The following is a 15017-nucleotide window of genomic DNA, read 5'->3' on the forward strand; positions in this document are numbered from 1 at the left end:
AACTTTCTGATGATGTAAAAAAAAAATATACCCTACTATGGTAAATGTTCTCAGAAAATGCAAAGAAACGAAAAACACTCGAATCCGAATTTTTTTTTTTAATCATTATTATGTACAATTTTGAGCTATTTATTAAAATTTACTCTTTAATTACTCGAAAAACGTAAGATTCCATGTTACATTGATAAACAAAAAAATTGCAAATCGAAATATACTACTATAATTAACAACCAAATAAGTTAATAAAGTTAATATGTAATAAGACATCTACAATATTTTGAGACAATTGTAGAATCTTCTTTAAATTATATGCGTAGATGCCTATTTATTGTTATTTTAAGATAACTTATATATCTGAGTGACCTACGGAAATTTTGTTTTGGAGGACATCAGATTTTTTCTCATGGCGAGAGTATTAATGGATGAAAAATTTCCCTGTTCATCTGATCTCGGCGTCGTTCGGATGATTCCGCTGGACGGTAGCGCCCATGTTAGTTTACATATTTACACAAATCTACTTATCAGTGTAAAGGAATGTGATCAGTTGTGTTATTCATTTAAAAACACTATTTATTAAGAAAAAAAATTTATTATTTAAAAATAAATAACTTTTTCTTGTTTTTCAAAACTTATCTTATTGTTATAAATAATTAAAACGCATTACGATTTTTACAAAAAAAAAGACTTCAGAAACTGTGATGCGCATGCGCAGAAGCCGTGAGATTTTCGATAAAATCCTCTTTAAATCCTACCTTTAATATTTGGAACAACTATTTTCGCATGTTTTTTGCAGTCTTTATGTTTCATGGATTTGTAATTTTTTTGTTTATCAATGTAACATGGAATTTTACGTTTTTCGAGTAATTAAAGTGTAAATTCTAATAAATAGCTCAAAATTGTACATAATGATTAAAAATTTTTTTGTAAAAGATAAAAATAAAAAAAAAAAATGAGAGCTGTCATGGGACAGCCGGTACGAACGAAGTTCCTTACGCTACAAAGAGACGCTATACTGATGCCGCTTGTTTTCTTTCCGAGCGCTGTGTGAGAGAGAGAGAGAGAAAGTGGGAAAGCTATGAGAAAGAAAGAGAGGCAAAGTATAGACGTACGCTGTGAGAGAGCGCGCTGCGGCCCAAAGTATAGTTGTACGCTGTAGGAGAGAGAAAGAGGGGCGAAGTATAGTCGTGCGCTGTGAGTGAGAGAGACCGCTGCTGCCGTCTCCCACCCCAAGCGCTGAGACAGAGAGAGAGAGCGCGCGCACACGCTGGAATAGAGAGAGAGAGAGAGAGGGAGATCGCGCGCACTATAGCAAACGAGCACTATAGCCAAAAAGTGTCGGTTTTTTGGTGTCGTTTTTTTCCGCCTAGCCCCTACGGTGAACGAGCGATAAGGAACTTCGTTCCAAAACCAAGAACTTGGTTATTTCAATTTTTCACATAAATTTTTAGGTTACGTGAAAAAATGCAGACACAAAAGTTGTAGATCTTTTTATTACCTGCAACTTTGCCATTCAACTTTTTTCCATAGGACTTGTAGTTTTGTCGGAAATCGAGATAAACCGTTTCTTACCCTTAAAGACTCACCCCCTACCACTTCCCGACCTCAGATCGCCCGTAATATATTTTTTCTATTATTTTTGGTATATTCTCTTCCTTTTCAAATGGGTTTCATCCTACTATTATTTTTTTTCACTTTTTACCATTTTCAAAGGCTTCAGCCCTGGTCTTTTTGTCGAAATGGCATAAAGATTATATTCCGTATTGAACTGACCATAATATAAAATGAAAATTATTTGTACCACATTCGTAATGTATTGCATAAATTTTGCTTCACCTGGATGCTTGCAAATTGAATGATACCTTATGGCGGCTTCAAACCTTAGAAACTGATATGCATGTATACGTCATGTGTGAAACTCTATTATTACCCCGTAATACCTTATTGGCTATTAATACAGCATAAACTAGCTGACACGGTTGAGTAAAGAGTACTATTCACTTTCAGTATATAATAGTTCGTACATATTCGCACGTAGTAAAATTGTGATCAGGTTAGGCGGCGACAAATGCCGAAGTTGTGTAGGGTAATTAATACTCAACTGACGCACGCCGCGTTACGGACATTTGGCGGCGATTCGATATCGTGTATCTTTATTTTGAAGTCTATTATCACAAAGAAACTGTGACCTGAAATTGTTTTAATAATACATAACCTTCTTTTGAGATTGTGTCAAATACATTTAATAATATTCGTAGCAAATTTTCATGAAGACTTTGATCTACAGTGCATTTTCAACTTTGCGATTCTTACTGGATTCATCATAACTGATCATGATGACATTTATTTGCCATCACCAACAAAGAACTGAAAACTTCATCCAGATTTGATTTATGTCTGTTGTTATCATATCGATTTGATCTACTCCTGGTAATTTATTTTATGAACAAAAGTGAATGTTACAAAAAATGGTGAAACACGGAAAATCAGCGTATTCTTATCATCTAAATGAAGAAAGTTTTCTTTTTCCTTTGATTCCAATCTCGAACTTCGGCTCATAAAAAAGTTGTATCAAAACTTCTCACCGTTGATTAAAATGTTTTTCAGTTGTCTTGCTGGTCTCGGCCTGGTAGAAAATAGTGCTACAAATGTTGTGGCGGCAATGCTGGTCTCACCATTGATGGTTCGTTATATTCAGGAAAAATATCAATAAAATTATACATTCATGTCTAATGCAACTTTATATTTCTTCAGATAAACAAATTTCTACATCAGATCATCCTTTTTTTCAAGCATTTTCAAATAATTCTCTCATAATTGGCTATTCCTAACCCATATGCAGACCGAGTGAACACTTCAGTCTTTAACCGATTTTACTGACTTTCTGAAGAGGTCTCTTTTTTATTTCATGTGTGATTATACATGAGTGCTTCAAAAGTGTGTGAACAGATAATTTAAAAAGGTCAGAATAGTATCCTAAGTGACCTACAGAATCTCTTCAATATGTTTCTTTACTTATCGTTAGTCTTGCAGAATCCGTGTAATATGGGATTACATATGAATTCGAAAATACCTCTGTGGATACTCATTAAAATAATAACTCATTAAAAACGGTGTTCCACGGTTAGGCTCCTACCGAGATGTCACAATAATGTTTTTGTCCTTCCATTTACTCTCAGGGTCCCGTGATGTCCTTAACTTTCGGGACAATAATAGCCGACAGACACTTGCAGAGCATTGGCTTGAAAAGCTTAATGGTCGGTATATTCGTGTCCATAGTATACGGTTTTATATTTGGTCTTGTTCTGGGAACAACCGAGATGCCATGGGGGTATGGCGACTGGCCAACCGACGAGATGAAAAGCAGGTAAATTTTTACGATTGAACGAATTTATCTAAAGTAAAGTTTAATCCCAATTATGTGAGTTGTACCGTCCAAACAGATGAAATACTAGTTACATTATTACTGCTTGACCGTGGTACAGTCTATTTGAATTGAAAAAACTTTTAACATCCACTATCTGAGCCGATATTTCTCTTAGTCCTCTATGCCACATCAGCATTACTTTTAACTCTTGGTTGTCACACAATCTAAGTATTACGTAATTGTGCCAGAAGGTTTATTAGACTCCAGTGTGGAAATGTATGAATTGTTGCGAAAAATGCCAATGTTTTATTACGAAAATTCTTCTTTATATACATGGACACATTTTCTGACAAGTTGCATAGCACTTGAAATGGAATTTCAATTTAAACTTCTCAAAATAAATGGTTGAAAACATGTTTGAAATTTTTTTGACTTCTTTGTGACGGGATAAATGACTGATCAGGATTAGCGGCTATCAATGGCTGCATCCATACCTAGCCGCGATGCTATTACGGCATATTTTGGGTTCGTAACCCATCGCCAGGTTATACGGTAAGAAACTGACTAGTTACAGTTTACCATATGCCGTGTGCAACTGGTAGCGAGAGAGCACCGCTAAAATAATTGCGGCTTTTTGATACCGACACCTTTGAAGAATTACTAGTAATCGGATCTTCTCTCAATTCTTGATCTAGTATTAATGAGAACGCAGGACAATATGAGCTAAAGGTCCAGTTTAAGTTTATTCTAGGACGGACCTCGATTAAGGAGTAACACCGATGTAAAGACAAAAGAAAAATGGTTTGATGAAAAGGTAATAAGTTGACCATATTTAAGGAAGCTATTAGGCGTATATTTAAGTGCAATACAAAAAATGATGATGAACAAATATTAAAAAATGGCAATAATGGTGCCGTTCTCGCGAATCACGTCATCCATGCAGGATTACACTGATTTAATTTGCTGTTAGGGGGCATCCATTAATCACGTGAGACTCACGATGGGGGGGAAGGGTACTTGAAAATATCACGATTGATCACATGGGGAGAGGGAGGGGTCTCGGGCAATATCACGTGTATTTTTTGGTGCATTTTTTCTAAAAACCCCGAGTATATTTAGAGATTTTTATTGGTTTGATCACATTGTTAATCCATGCAGGCAAGTAGTCGATCGGCGAGAAAAATCACGTGATAACGGGCAAGGGTGGGGAGGATTTACCAAAACCTGATGTGTGATCACGGAGGAGGAGGCGGGGGGGGGGGGGGGGAGGGGGGTCTAAAATTGATTATAAAGGCATCACGTGATTAATGGATGCCCCCTTAGATGCTGTTGAAAGGAAAAGTGGTATCAACGATCGAGGGACATCCTTTAATGATTATGCTTGCCGGACAATCTCGTTGCAACTCCAGTAAGGTTCCTCGACAGAAGATGGGCTTCTCTGAGAGGAGAAAGTTTCTGGACCTAAAGATATTGGTTTTCCAAACCACATGTCTTTAAAAAGTAGACACCAGGGCTAGATTGGTCGCAAAAGAAATACCAAGACTCTCTGTGCATGGTTACCTCCAATTTTTCTCAGACTACGTAAAACTAGAAAAAATAGGGCGAAACAATTTTATTTTAATTTATTTAAGACTGTGTAAACGCATCATCAGCTCTTGGTCATTTTTTATATAAGCCGTATATGTCTTGCTTTCTTATTGAAATTTGGAAATTGCACTCAACTCATTTTGTTGATGTAGACTATAGCGATCGTGTTGTCTACGTGTGTGAATTTTGTGCAAAACATTCTAGTGCATGCAGTACCGATATTGAATTCACATGAAAACTGCTTTAACAAACTTCATTAACTGTTGCACCGTTCAGCGCGGCAATATGCTTCCCATCCAAACAGTGCAGAATCTCAAAAAATTTCTATGATATAACTTTCATGCTAAATAAACTGCATAGTTAAAAAGATATCACTCATCTACAAATTCAGATCCAGGATCATTAGTTTGGAAATTTGGATTCTCTTGAAATAGCTACCATTAAAATTTTTAAGGGGTGATAGTTTTATTCTTTAAAATTCTTTAGTGTGTAAGGTGCCATACTCTATTGCTGAGCAGCCTACGATCAACATTCTAATGAGGTTACCCAACAGTCTGATTCTGCAGTTCTCTTTTTTAGAAAAGTTAGCTACTACCTGACAGTTTATTTGCCTATCTACCTAGACGTATCTGAGTCATGACTGTTTATCATAAACCCTACTAATTTTATGATTTGCGGGTTAAAATTAACATTTATTCAATTTGAGTACAAAGTAAGATGACTCTATCAAGCTTCGCGGTTGGATTATGTTTTTCAAGCAATTCCTCCGAATTTGTCCTGACATCAATATGTCATGAAAGAAAGTAACAGATTCCAAATCCCCAGATTTAAAAAAATGTGCCAGTGTAAGTTAAAGGACGGTCCTCAAACGGGCCATGGATATTAAAAACACGAATCTTTCAAATCAGTTGTGCCTATAGAACATTTAGGCGTAACTCAACGTAAATCCATTTTCAAATCTTTCATCTTAAAATGTGGACGAAGCAGGAATGCGTTAAACATCTTGAGGATGAGAATAAATTTCCAGCCCCATTTGGCTTGTCAACTGAATATGAGGGTAGAAATTGATCTTCGCATAGTTTACACCTTGTTGCCACTTTTCTTGTAGCGAAGTCATCTGTTAGGTTTTTAATGGCTACTCATTCTGTCAAAAAAAGAAAAGGCTTCTTTGGGGGAACTCTTCGAGATGGTGTATGCATCAAAGAGATCTTTTACTCTTTGGCTATTAAGAATACTAAGGTGTCAGAGGTAATATCCTCGAGCTTATCTAAAAAACAACATAAGCTCTCTACGATTCTTACTTCCAACATAGAGCTTGACGAATATTCTGGTTCTGCCCCCCACCCCTCCAGCATAAGTCCTGAACCTGTAATAATCTTCCTGAGAATCCTAACTTTTGGTATTTGAGTCATACCGTTTTCTCCAGAGGCCGCTAGAGTTTAAAGTTGTCACCAATCGTGGCTTTGTTGGTGCGTAATACGACGATTCTTTAATGCCTGCATCATATTCGAACTGGTTCCTGCTGGTGAGGTTTCTGGAAAATCTCGCAACATTTTGAGCAGTCTTGAGTCCCTCATTGTCAGTAAAATCCTCCCGAAATAGAGGAGTAGCAACATTGTTGCTCTTGGCTAACCTTCTCACTATAGGATTCAGTGGTGTGGTTACGGCTGATCGCCTTGTCAAGGCCACGTCGTAATGTAAATCACTCACGATTATTGATGCGTCGCTAAAAGAAGTGGAGATTGTTGAAGTTTTTCTATTTCAGATGTTGCATCCTTATTCTCAAAGAGCTACGTTGAGGCTGTTCTAATTTTACCTATTGCGACTCCTCATTGGTTTTTGCAAACTGCGGTAGAATAGTCTTTTTTGATAATGAATAAATCCACTGCGGACTTTATTTCTGGATTCATCGTTTGGGCCTCAAGACAAACAAATAGTTTTCTGGAGCTAGATAATTTTTAGTAAACTTCAGTCAATACTTCTTCGCTTTCCTATACCTTCAGAAATCATGTTCTTTCAACGTTCAATTAACACTTCTTGTTGTATAGGGCCTATTGGGTCTTTCCTCGATAAGACTTCACCTAGTAAAGTTGAAATACCTAGCTCGAGGTAGGATATCTCTGCCGATACATTTGTTTAATAGTGCACTTGTTATTGTAGCATCCTTTGCATCGCTTATCCGCATCCTCGTCTGTGTTGCTCGTTAATATTGACAAACTAAAATAGGTATCACTGTAAAACGCATAAAAATTTTACATAACTTACAACATGGTATTTTTCCTCATCCTGAGACAGGGTTGGTTAATCTGGTGAGAATTCGAAGCTTAATACTATTCACGAACATGATCACTTATTCTCGAGACTCTGTCGATAATAAAGGATCCGTAATAATAGCTGGACTACTGTAACGTCCCATTTTTGCTTCAACCGCAGCTGTCTGGAACGGATGACGTCCTTTTTTTTGAGCGGAAATATTTGTCTCGTTTGGATGTAGAAACATCTCTACATTCAATCGTATTACTTATATTGCTCCAGGTTGCGAAGATGGGAGGACAAATTGGTCATGGGGTGTCTCAGACTGAAGATAGAGATTAGACGGATAGCGCTTCCAATAAAGTGTAACCGTGTCTCTTTCTAGGAACTAAGGCGTTCTTCGGGTTATACGCCCGCAACCCGAAATGACGCGTGCACGCACGCGCGCGTGTGTGTGTGTATGTGCGAATGGGTATATATGTGTGGATGATGTGCAATTCTCTCGAGAAACTCCTGCGAGGTCGCACTGATCGAGACCAACGCTCGGTTCGGGTTTGCAGATCAACGCGTGGGAGGGACGTGATCGGTCGATACCAACTCTTATCAACGTGCAAGCTTGTGGTGGCGGAGAGTCGCTCTCGTGGTTTGATTAGTGAACGCTTTATACAAATTCCCAGGTATCGCGAGTGTCGTCGCACTGAAAGCCCTAAGCACCTGAATACAATTTGTTAAGCCGAGTGACCGAACCCGACCAACCATTATCACCCACCATGCAATTATGACAATGTGATAGCCGGCCGTTATCTAGGTCTTTTGTGGGTACGGTTGGCATCAAACCTCCAAAGATCACTAAAACAGTTGCTCTGACGATGCGTAATGAATGGATAAGGCCTACACTAGAGTTCTTCAAAAAAAAAAAAAAATTTTGGATTTTTCTTAACGCTACCCGATAAAATGCCTGTTTGGGACCTGAAAAATAATCTCTCAAAATTTGAGCCACGTAGCTTATGCGTAAGCACTAGCGCAATTGATTGTTCGTTTTTTTCACTTTTTCCTAAAAATCTCCCAAAATATAACATATATGACAAAAAGTTTTGGGACATCTTTTATGTGAAATTCAATTTACCGTTAAAAAAGTCTCTTGTGATTTTTTCATATATTGCGTATTTATCAAAATATTTACAAAATGCACAATTACAACTTCAAATATTGACTTTTCTTTTCCGAAACAATTTTTTTTTTGTCAATTCAGAGTCAATCAACAAGAGGGATTCGATATGAAATTCTTTTTTTTATTGAGAGTTGAAAATTAATATATGAGATCTGAAGATTAAAAAAAAAAAATTGTTTTGGAAGAGAGAAGTCAACATTTGAAGTCATAATTTTGCATTTTGTAAATATCTCGATAAATACGCAATATATGAAAAAATTACAAGAGACTTTTTTCACGGTGGATTGAATTTCATAGGAAAGATCTTCTTAGACTTTTTGTCAAATATGTTATATTTTGGGATATTTTTAAAAAAAAGTGAAAAAAAAAACGAAAAATCAATTGCGCCAGTTCTTACGCATAAGCTACGTGGCTCAAATTTTAAGAGGTTATTTTTAGGTCCCAAACAGGCATTTTATCGGGTAGCTTTAAGAAGAAACCAAATTTTTTTTTTAAACACTAGTCTACACCTTGGTGTCGTATATGTATAAGTGGAGACAAGTCGTCTGTGCACCTTAATAGTGCATACCCATGAGTACTCTTGTAGTTATATAAAAATATAACACAAAGTTAGTTTTATATTTAACATCGTGACTGTAGCGGAGCATTACGAAAATGAACGAAAAATATAAGTGCGAAAACACATAAGTAATGAAAGTAATCATGAACAAATTGTAAACGGATGGTTGTATAAATCAAAAACGAATAAATGTAGCTTGATATCGGCGCCAACTACCGATGTAATAAAGTGAAATAGATAAAAACAAGTGTAAGTCATATGTGCTAATAAAACGATAGGTAGTTATTAGATTTGTTAATTGACATTTGCGAGAGAAGCACTAAGAAATAATGAGAATCTCTATCGAGAATAAAGGCATGGAGTAATGAAATCAAATGTTCGATAGAAGAATTATAATGTTAGAACAAATCAGCTGAGAAGCCTCACCTGATTGTTTGGATCGGCGGATTAGCACGAATGCCCAACCGAAACTTCGGCATCGGCTACCTTCGGCCGCATCTTTAGCTTCGACTAAAGATCAGCCGAGGGTTTGGCCAAAGCTGAAATTTTTTGTCAGCCGTCGAAAACAGACGAACTTGTAAAACGCGCGCGAATTGCGTGCCAAGTTAGGTACTGTTATCTTATTTCGTTTCAATAGAAAAATAAATATATAAATCTTACTGATTATTTCTTCTATTACTACTATCATGCATAATACCAAATAATTCCCACACGATTTACATCGATATTATTATGGTGTTTATCCAATATTACAGAATTTCTTACTAAAATCAAACCTTTAGCTTCAGCTTCGGTTTCGGCCGAAGGTTACGGCTAGGGCCGAACAATCGGCTTCGGTTTCGGCCAAAATCTTCGGCTGGATAGTAATTAGCACCTGCAAAGAAAATTGCGGAATGAGAGTTTTCTACTGTCGGGCCCGCGCCTGTTTATATGCCGATATGGCGTATTCCTCTCTTTGTCAGCATGCTAAATTTAGCTCCAGGTGTGCTATAGTTATCGTCGAAACTTCTTTTGTATTCCCGGCTTTCTCACGCTCCTTTATTCTAATCCTACTTGGTATTTCGGCCCACGTGCTTATTTAAATAGTTTTCATTCGTTATCGTGTACTTGGTATCTAATGTATCGGTGCTGCAGTAGGCTAAGCCATACGCTGGTCTTGACTAGAGGATTGCTATTATCACAAGAGCTGGATGACGACTGGAAGGAATATGTTGATATCATTCTAGTTGTCGACGGTTTGTTGATTAATTTGAGAGAGTAAGGATATCATAATGCTTGATATGTTTCGGGTGCTACACCTTGATGAAAAATCTGAACTTAATTTCTGCGGTCACAACCTCCCTTGTCTCGGCCTGTCAACCAAGTACTATCTTATACGCGAACGACACTCGTCATTACCTCTGCTATAAGATCGGCTGTGATAGCCAGGTGGGGTACGGTGATGCGAAGGTCGCTTTACAGATCCCGTAGATCACCACAAGTACTGCTTGTCCGTACAAAAAGCGATTTATGATCTATCGTTTTTACTTCACGCATTTATCGTTGGCGGAAGGCAACAATGCTAAATGTTCTTTTCTGACCTTCATGTTTTCCGTGAATAGAAAAATCTTTTTCGCTTGTGATGACAACTTTTACTCGCACTCGAACTCAACATACAAACACGGCCATCTACTTACAACAATTCTGCAAGAAAGAGGAAATTCGTGACACCGTAATCACGTTCCTGTGAACAGGACTGCACAGAAAAGCTTACCAGTGATGTGGCATTGAGTGATTTTTAATAACGACTGGTTGCAGCTGGTCGCTGCTACTGGACGCATGCAATTGGTCATCTATTTTCGCAGACGCAATTTGATTGGGCCCGAGACCAACTGTTGGTAACCCAGTGAGATAAATAAAAATCAGCTATCAGGAAGTAGTGCGGCTCGAGTAGTATATGGCGTTAGAAGTTTTCTCAATTTAAATAGATTGTGACAGGACTAATCAAGAAAAAAGTTACTACCATTTAATCTGGAGGATGGGACGACGTCAATTACCTTCATTAACTATGATACCCGTTATGAACTTTTTCACGGTTCAGAGGCAACTACAGATCTCTGTGGATGGGTGTACTATGGGCGTTACCATCAGGTACTGGGGTTGCTGTAGCTCTTCTCCAAGGCAGCAACGGACCTTTGATCGGTGTTGCCATTTCTGCCTCCTTGTTACCGCCGGTTGTCAATTGCGTAAGTTTTCCTACGCATTATGTTTCTTATCAACCGTTTCGTAGACTTAATATTCCAACATCGTCGCGTGTCAAACGTTGTTATAACTGATTATGATCTATATATGGTGTCCCGTAACAGTAGCATAGCAAAGGGGGGTCTACACGCAGATTCCTGGTAGCGACACTTACTGACATTCTCCCCAGACTCAAACCCTTTTCCGCTCCGCGCACCCCAGACGCAAACCCTCGAAAATTACCCCCACTCTCGTCAGATAAAACGTGCTCTGCCGTACCAACTCGAGGTCAAAACGTGCAACCATACCGACAGTCGTATCGGTCGACGGTGAAAATCGCACTGCTTTACCGGCAATTCTTATCGATCGAGGGTCAAAATCGTGCTGTTTTACCGACAATCTTACCGACCGAAGGTCAAAGTCTGTAGTGCTCGCCTGCCAACGGTGGAGGGCGCAGCGGGGGCGAGAACTTGTTTACCGTCCCGCATTCTTTTCCCACGATAGGACTGCTGATGTGTAACATTAACCACTCCAAATTCCTTTCCCAGGGTAGGACTGCTGATGTGTAACATCAACCACCTCACATTCCTTTCCCACGTTATCAACCACGTGACATTCCAAAATTAATAGTTCGAAGAATTGTTTTTTATCCACTGGGATATCGCTGATGTGTAACATCAACCACCCCCACATTCCTTTCCCACGTTATCAACCACGCGACATTCCAAAATTAGTGGTTCTGAGAATTGTTTTTCACTTATTCGGATGTCGGTTTCATGTCAACCACGTGACATTTTTTGGCTTGTAACTGCCGTGTGAACTCAACGATGAATTTTGAACGGGTTCGGTCAAGACCAGAATGCAAGGTCGACCGATAGCCGCGGTACATTCAGAGCCATGGATCTGCGGTGTTGGGTTACCATATATATATATATATATATATATATATTATAGAGTATATTATAGATACATATATATATATTATAGAGTCTTGGTGATCGGTCAATTAAGAAAACGTATTTTTAGTTAACGTTTCGACCCGGATATGGGCCCTCCTCAGAACGATTTATTTAAAAACTGTCAAAAATAACAAAAAGAATTTTATAATATAAATAATGGTACTAGAAGTAATCAGACATAAATATTGTAGATGTAATACTCTTAGAGCTATTAAATATTGTTGATAGTAAGAACCTTATGATTAATTGAGATAAGGATGTTTTTTAGTGTTATTTACCTTTTGAATTAAGTAAGTGGACTAAGCTGTAGTCGAATTCACAATTACAATTGGTGGAAACAGTGTTCTTTTGAGTGACGGTAGACTATGTCAATCTTCAAGTTATTTTATATGTGGGAGTTGAAAGTTGGTAGTCATTAATTAAAAAGATTAAAGAACTATGTTTCTTCACAGTTAGTATGTCATTGTGTTAAGAGGTTATTGAAGAAGGTCGTTTTAGCAATGAAATTAATTCACAGGTGTCAATGAAGTGGAGGTAGGCTCTTTATAATTAAGTTCTACATGTCTAACGAAATATTGTTGGTTGAACCAATTGAGTCAACAGGTGAATAACGACTGATGGGAGAAAACAACGTAATCCAGAGTGAAGGTGAACCTATTATAAACAATTATACAGAAAAACAATAAATATTTTGTAAGAAAAGTTATGTAGAAAGGACTGTAAATGGGGACAAAATAATTTTTTGTATGTAGTTAAGGTTAAACAATATTTGTTGTGTGGGCGGAGATTAGAGGTTTGTGAATATTGCTTAAATGTTCAACATCTTGTCTAAGATTAACAGAATTGGTATGACCTACAATGTTGCACATTTCTAATAACAGTCTTCTATAATAATTGCGTTCTTCGCAAAGGATGTTTGTGTTGTTGTAATTAAAAGTGTGTTGTTTATCAATACTATGTTTCGTTAGAGCTGTATGCCGTTCTTCAATCTCATGTATGTTGCGTTGGTGTTCCCTAATTCTAGTGTTGAGATGTCGACCCGTTTGACCTATGTAGACTTGATTGCAGTCATTGCATGGAATTTTATACACGGCATTAGATCGTTTGCCTATGGGGATCTTGTCTTTGCCTGTATCAAAAACTAGTTGTAGATCTTTTGAATTTTTTCCAACAAACTTTACATTATATTTGGCGAATAAACGATTAAGTGACTCAAAGAGGCCGGCTACATATGGAATGGGGATATATGTAGTAGCAGGTCTATTGCTATCTTCAGCGGGAGTAGAGTCAATATTATGGTCAAGTATGTTGTTGATGTAGGTACGTCTCTTATTAATTTGTTGTTGTAATAGGCCGTGAGGGTAATCATTCCATCTTAATACGTTGTATATGAGCGCCAGGTTTTTTTCTTGGAACTCTGTACCTGCTAATTTGATAGCTCTGTCAACAAGATTAAAGATGGTGCCTATTTTGAAGGACAAAGGATGGTGAGAGTTAAAATTCAGGTATCTTTGTGACCATGTTTTTTTGTGAAACCAATCTGTCTTGATATTATTATTGTTGTGTATCAACAATACGTCTAAGAAACTGATGGCATTATTTTCTTCTGTTTCGATAGTGAATTGTAATCTAGGATGGTATCCGTTAAAAATATTAAGAGTGTGATGTATTTTTTCATTTGGAACGGCAGTAAGAATATCATCCACCAATCGAAAGTAGAACGGTAAATTAAAACCTAGATCGTTAATGCAAGAAGTTTCCAGGTCTTCCATGACGAGGTCTGACAGGATTGGGGAAAGAGGAGATCCCATAGGCAACCCAAATTGTTGTGCATAAGTATCGTTATTAAATTTAAAAATTGCGGAGTCAAAACATATTTTTAAGGCTTTTTCAAGTTCACTAAGAGGAATTGGGATCTTGTTTTCCAAAGAAGCCCAACGGTTGATTATTGCGCGCAATGCGAGATCTGTAGGAACGTTGGTAAACATAACTTTTCTACAAAATATTTATTGTTTTTCTGTATAATTGTTTATAATAGGTTCACCTTCACTCTGGATTACGTTGTTTTCTCCCATCAGTCGTTATTCACCTGTTGACTCAATTGGTTCAACCAACAATATTTCGTTAGACATGTAGAACTTAATTATAAAGAGCCTACCTCCACTTCATTGACACCTGTGAATTAATTTCATTGCTAAAACGACCTTCTTCAATAACCTCTTAACACAATGACATACTGACTGTGAAGAAACATAGTTCTTTAATCTTTTTAATTAATGACTACCAACTTTCAACTCCCACATATAAAATAACTTGAAGATTGACATAGTCTACCGTCACTCAAAAGAACACTGTTTCCACCAATTGTAATTGTGAATTCGACTACAGCTTAGTCCACTTACTTAATTCAAAAGGTAAATAACACTAAAAAACATCCTTATCTCAATTAATCATAAGGTTCTTACTATCAACAATATTTAATAGCTCTAAGAGTATTACATCTACAATATTTATGTCTGATTACTTCTAGTACCATTATTTATATTATAAAATTCTTTTTGTTATTTTTGACAGTTTTTAAATAAATCGTTCTGAGGAGGGCCCATATCCGGGTCGAAACGTTAACTAAAAATACGTTTTCTTAATTGACCGATCACCAAGACTCTATAATATATATATATGTATCTATAATATACTCTATAATATATATATATATATATATATATATGGTAACCCAACACCGCAGATCCATGGCTCTGAATGTACCGCGGCTATCGGTCGACCTTGCATTCTGGTCTTGACCGAACCCGTTCAAAATTCATCGTTGAGTTCACACGGCAGTTACAAGCCAAAAAATGTCACGTGGTTGACATGAAACCGACATCCGAATAAGTGAAAAACAAT

The 15017-nt window shown here is 37.2% G+C and overlaps 1 protein-coding gene across 1 annotated transcript in view; it reads left to right on the forward strand.

The window, feature by feature from the left end:
* LOC124175222 overlaps positions 1-15017 on the forward strand; it is a 67346-nt gene that overhangs the window by 25368 nt on the left and 26961 nt on the right. The window contains exons 6-8 of the mRNA XM_046555246.1: positions 2605-2680; positions 3177-3364; positions 11015-11159. Of these exons, the coding sequence (XP_046411202.1) occupies positions 2605-2680; positions 3177-3364; positions 11015-11159 (409 nt within the window). The remainder of the gene's footprint in view (positions 1-2604; positions 2681-3176; positions 3365-11014; positions 11160-15017) is intronic.

This window comes from Neodiprion fabricii, chromosome 2 (genome assembly GCF_021155785.1).
Source record: "Neodiprion fabricii isolate iyNeoFabr1 chromosome 2, iyNeoFabr1.1, whole genome shotgun sequence".
Classification (NCBI taxonomy): domain Eukaryota; kingdom Metazoa; phylum Arthropoda; class Insecta; order Hymenoptera; family Diprionidae; genus Neodiprion; species Neodiprion fabricii.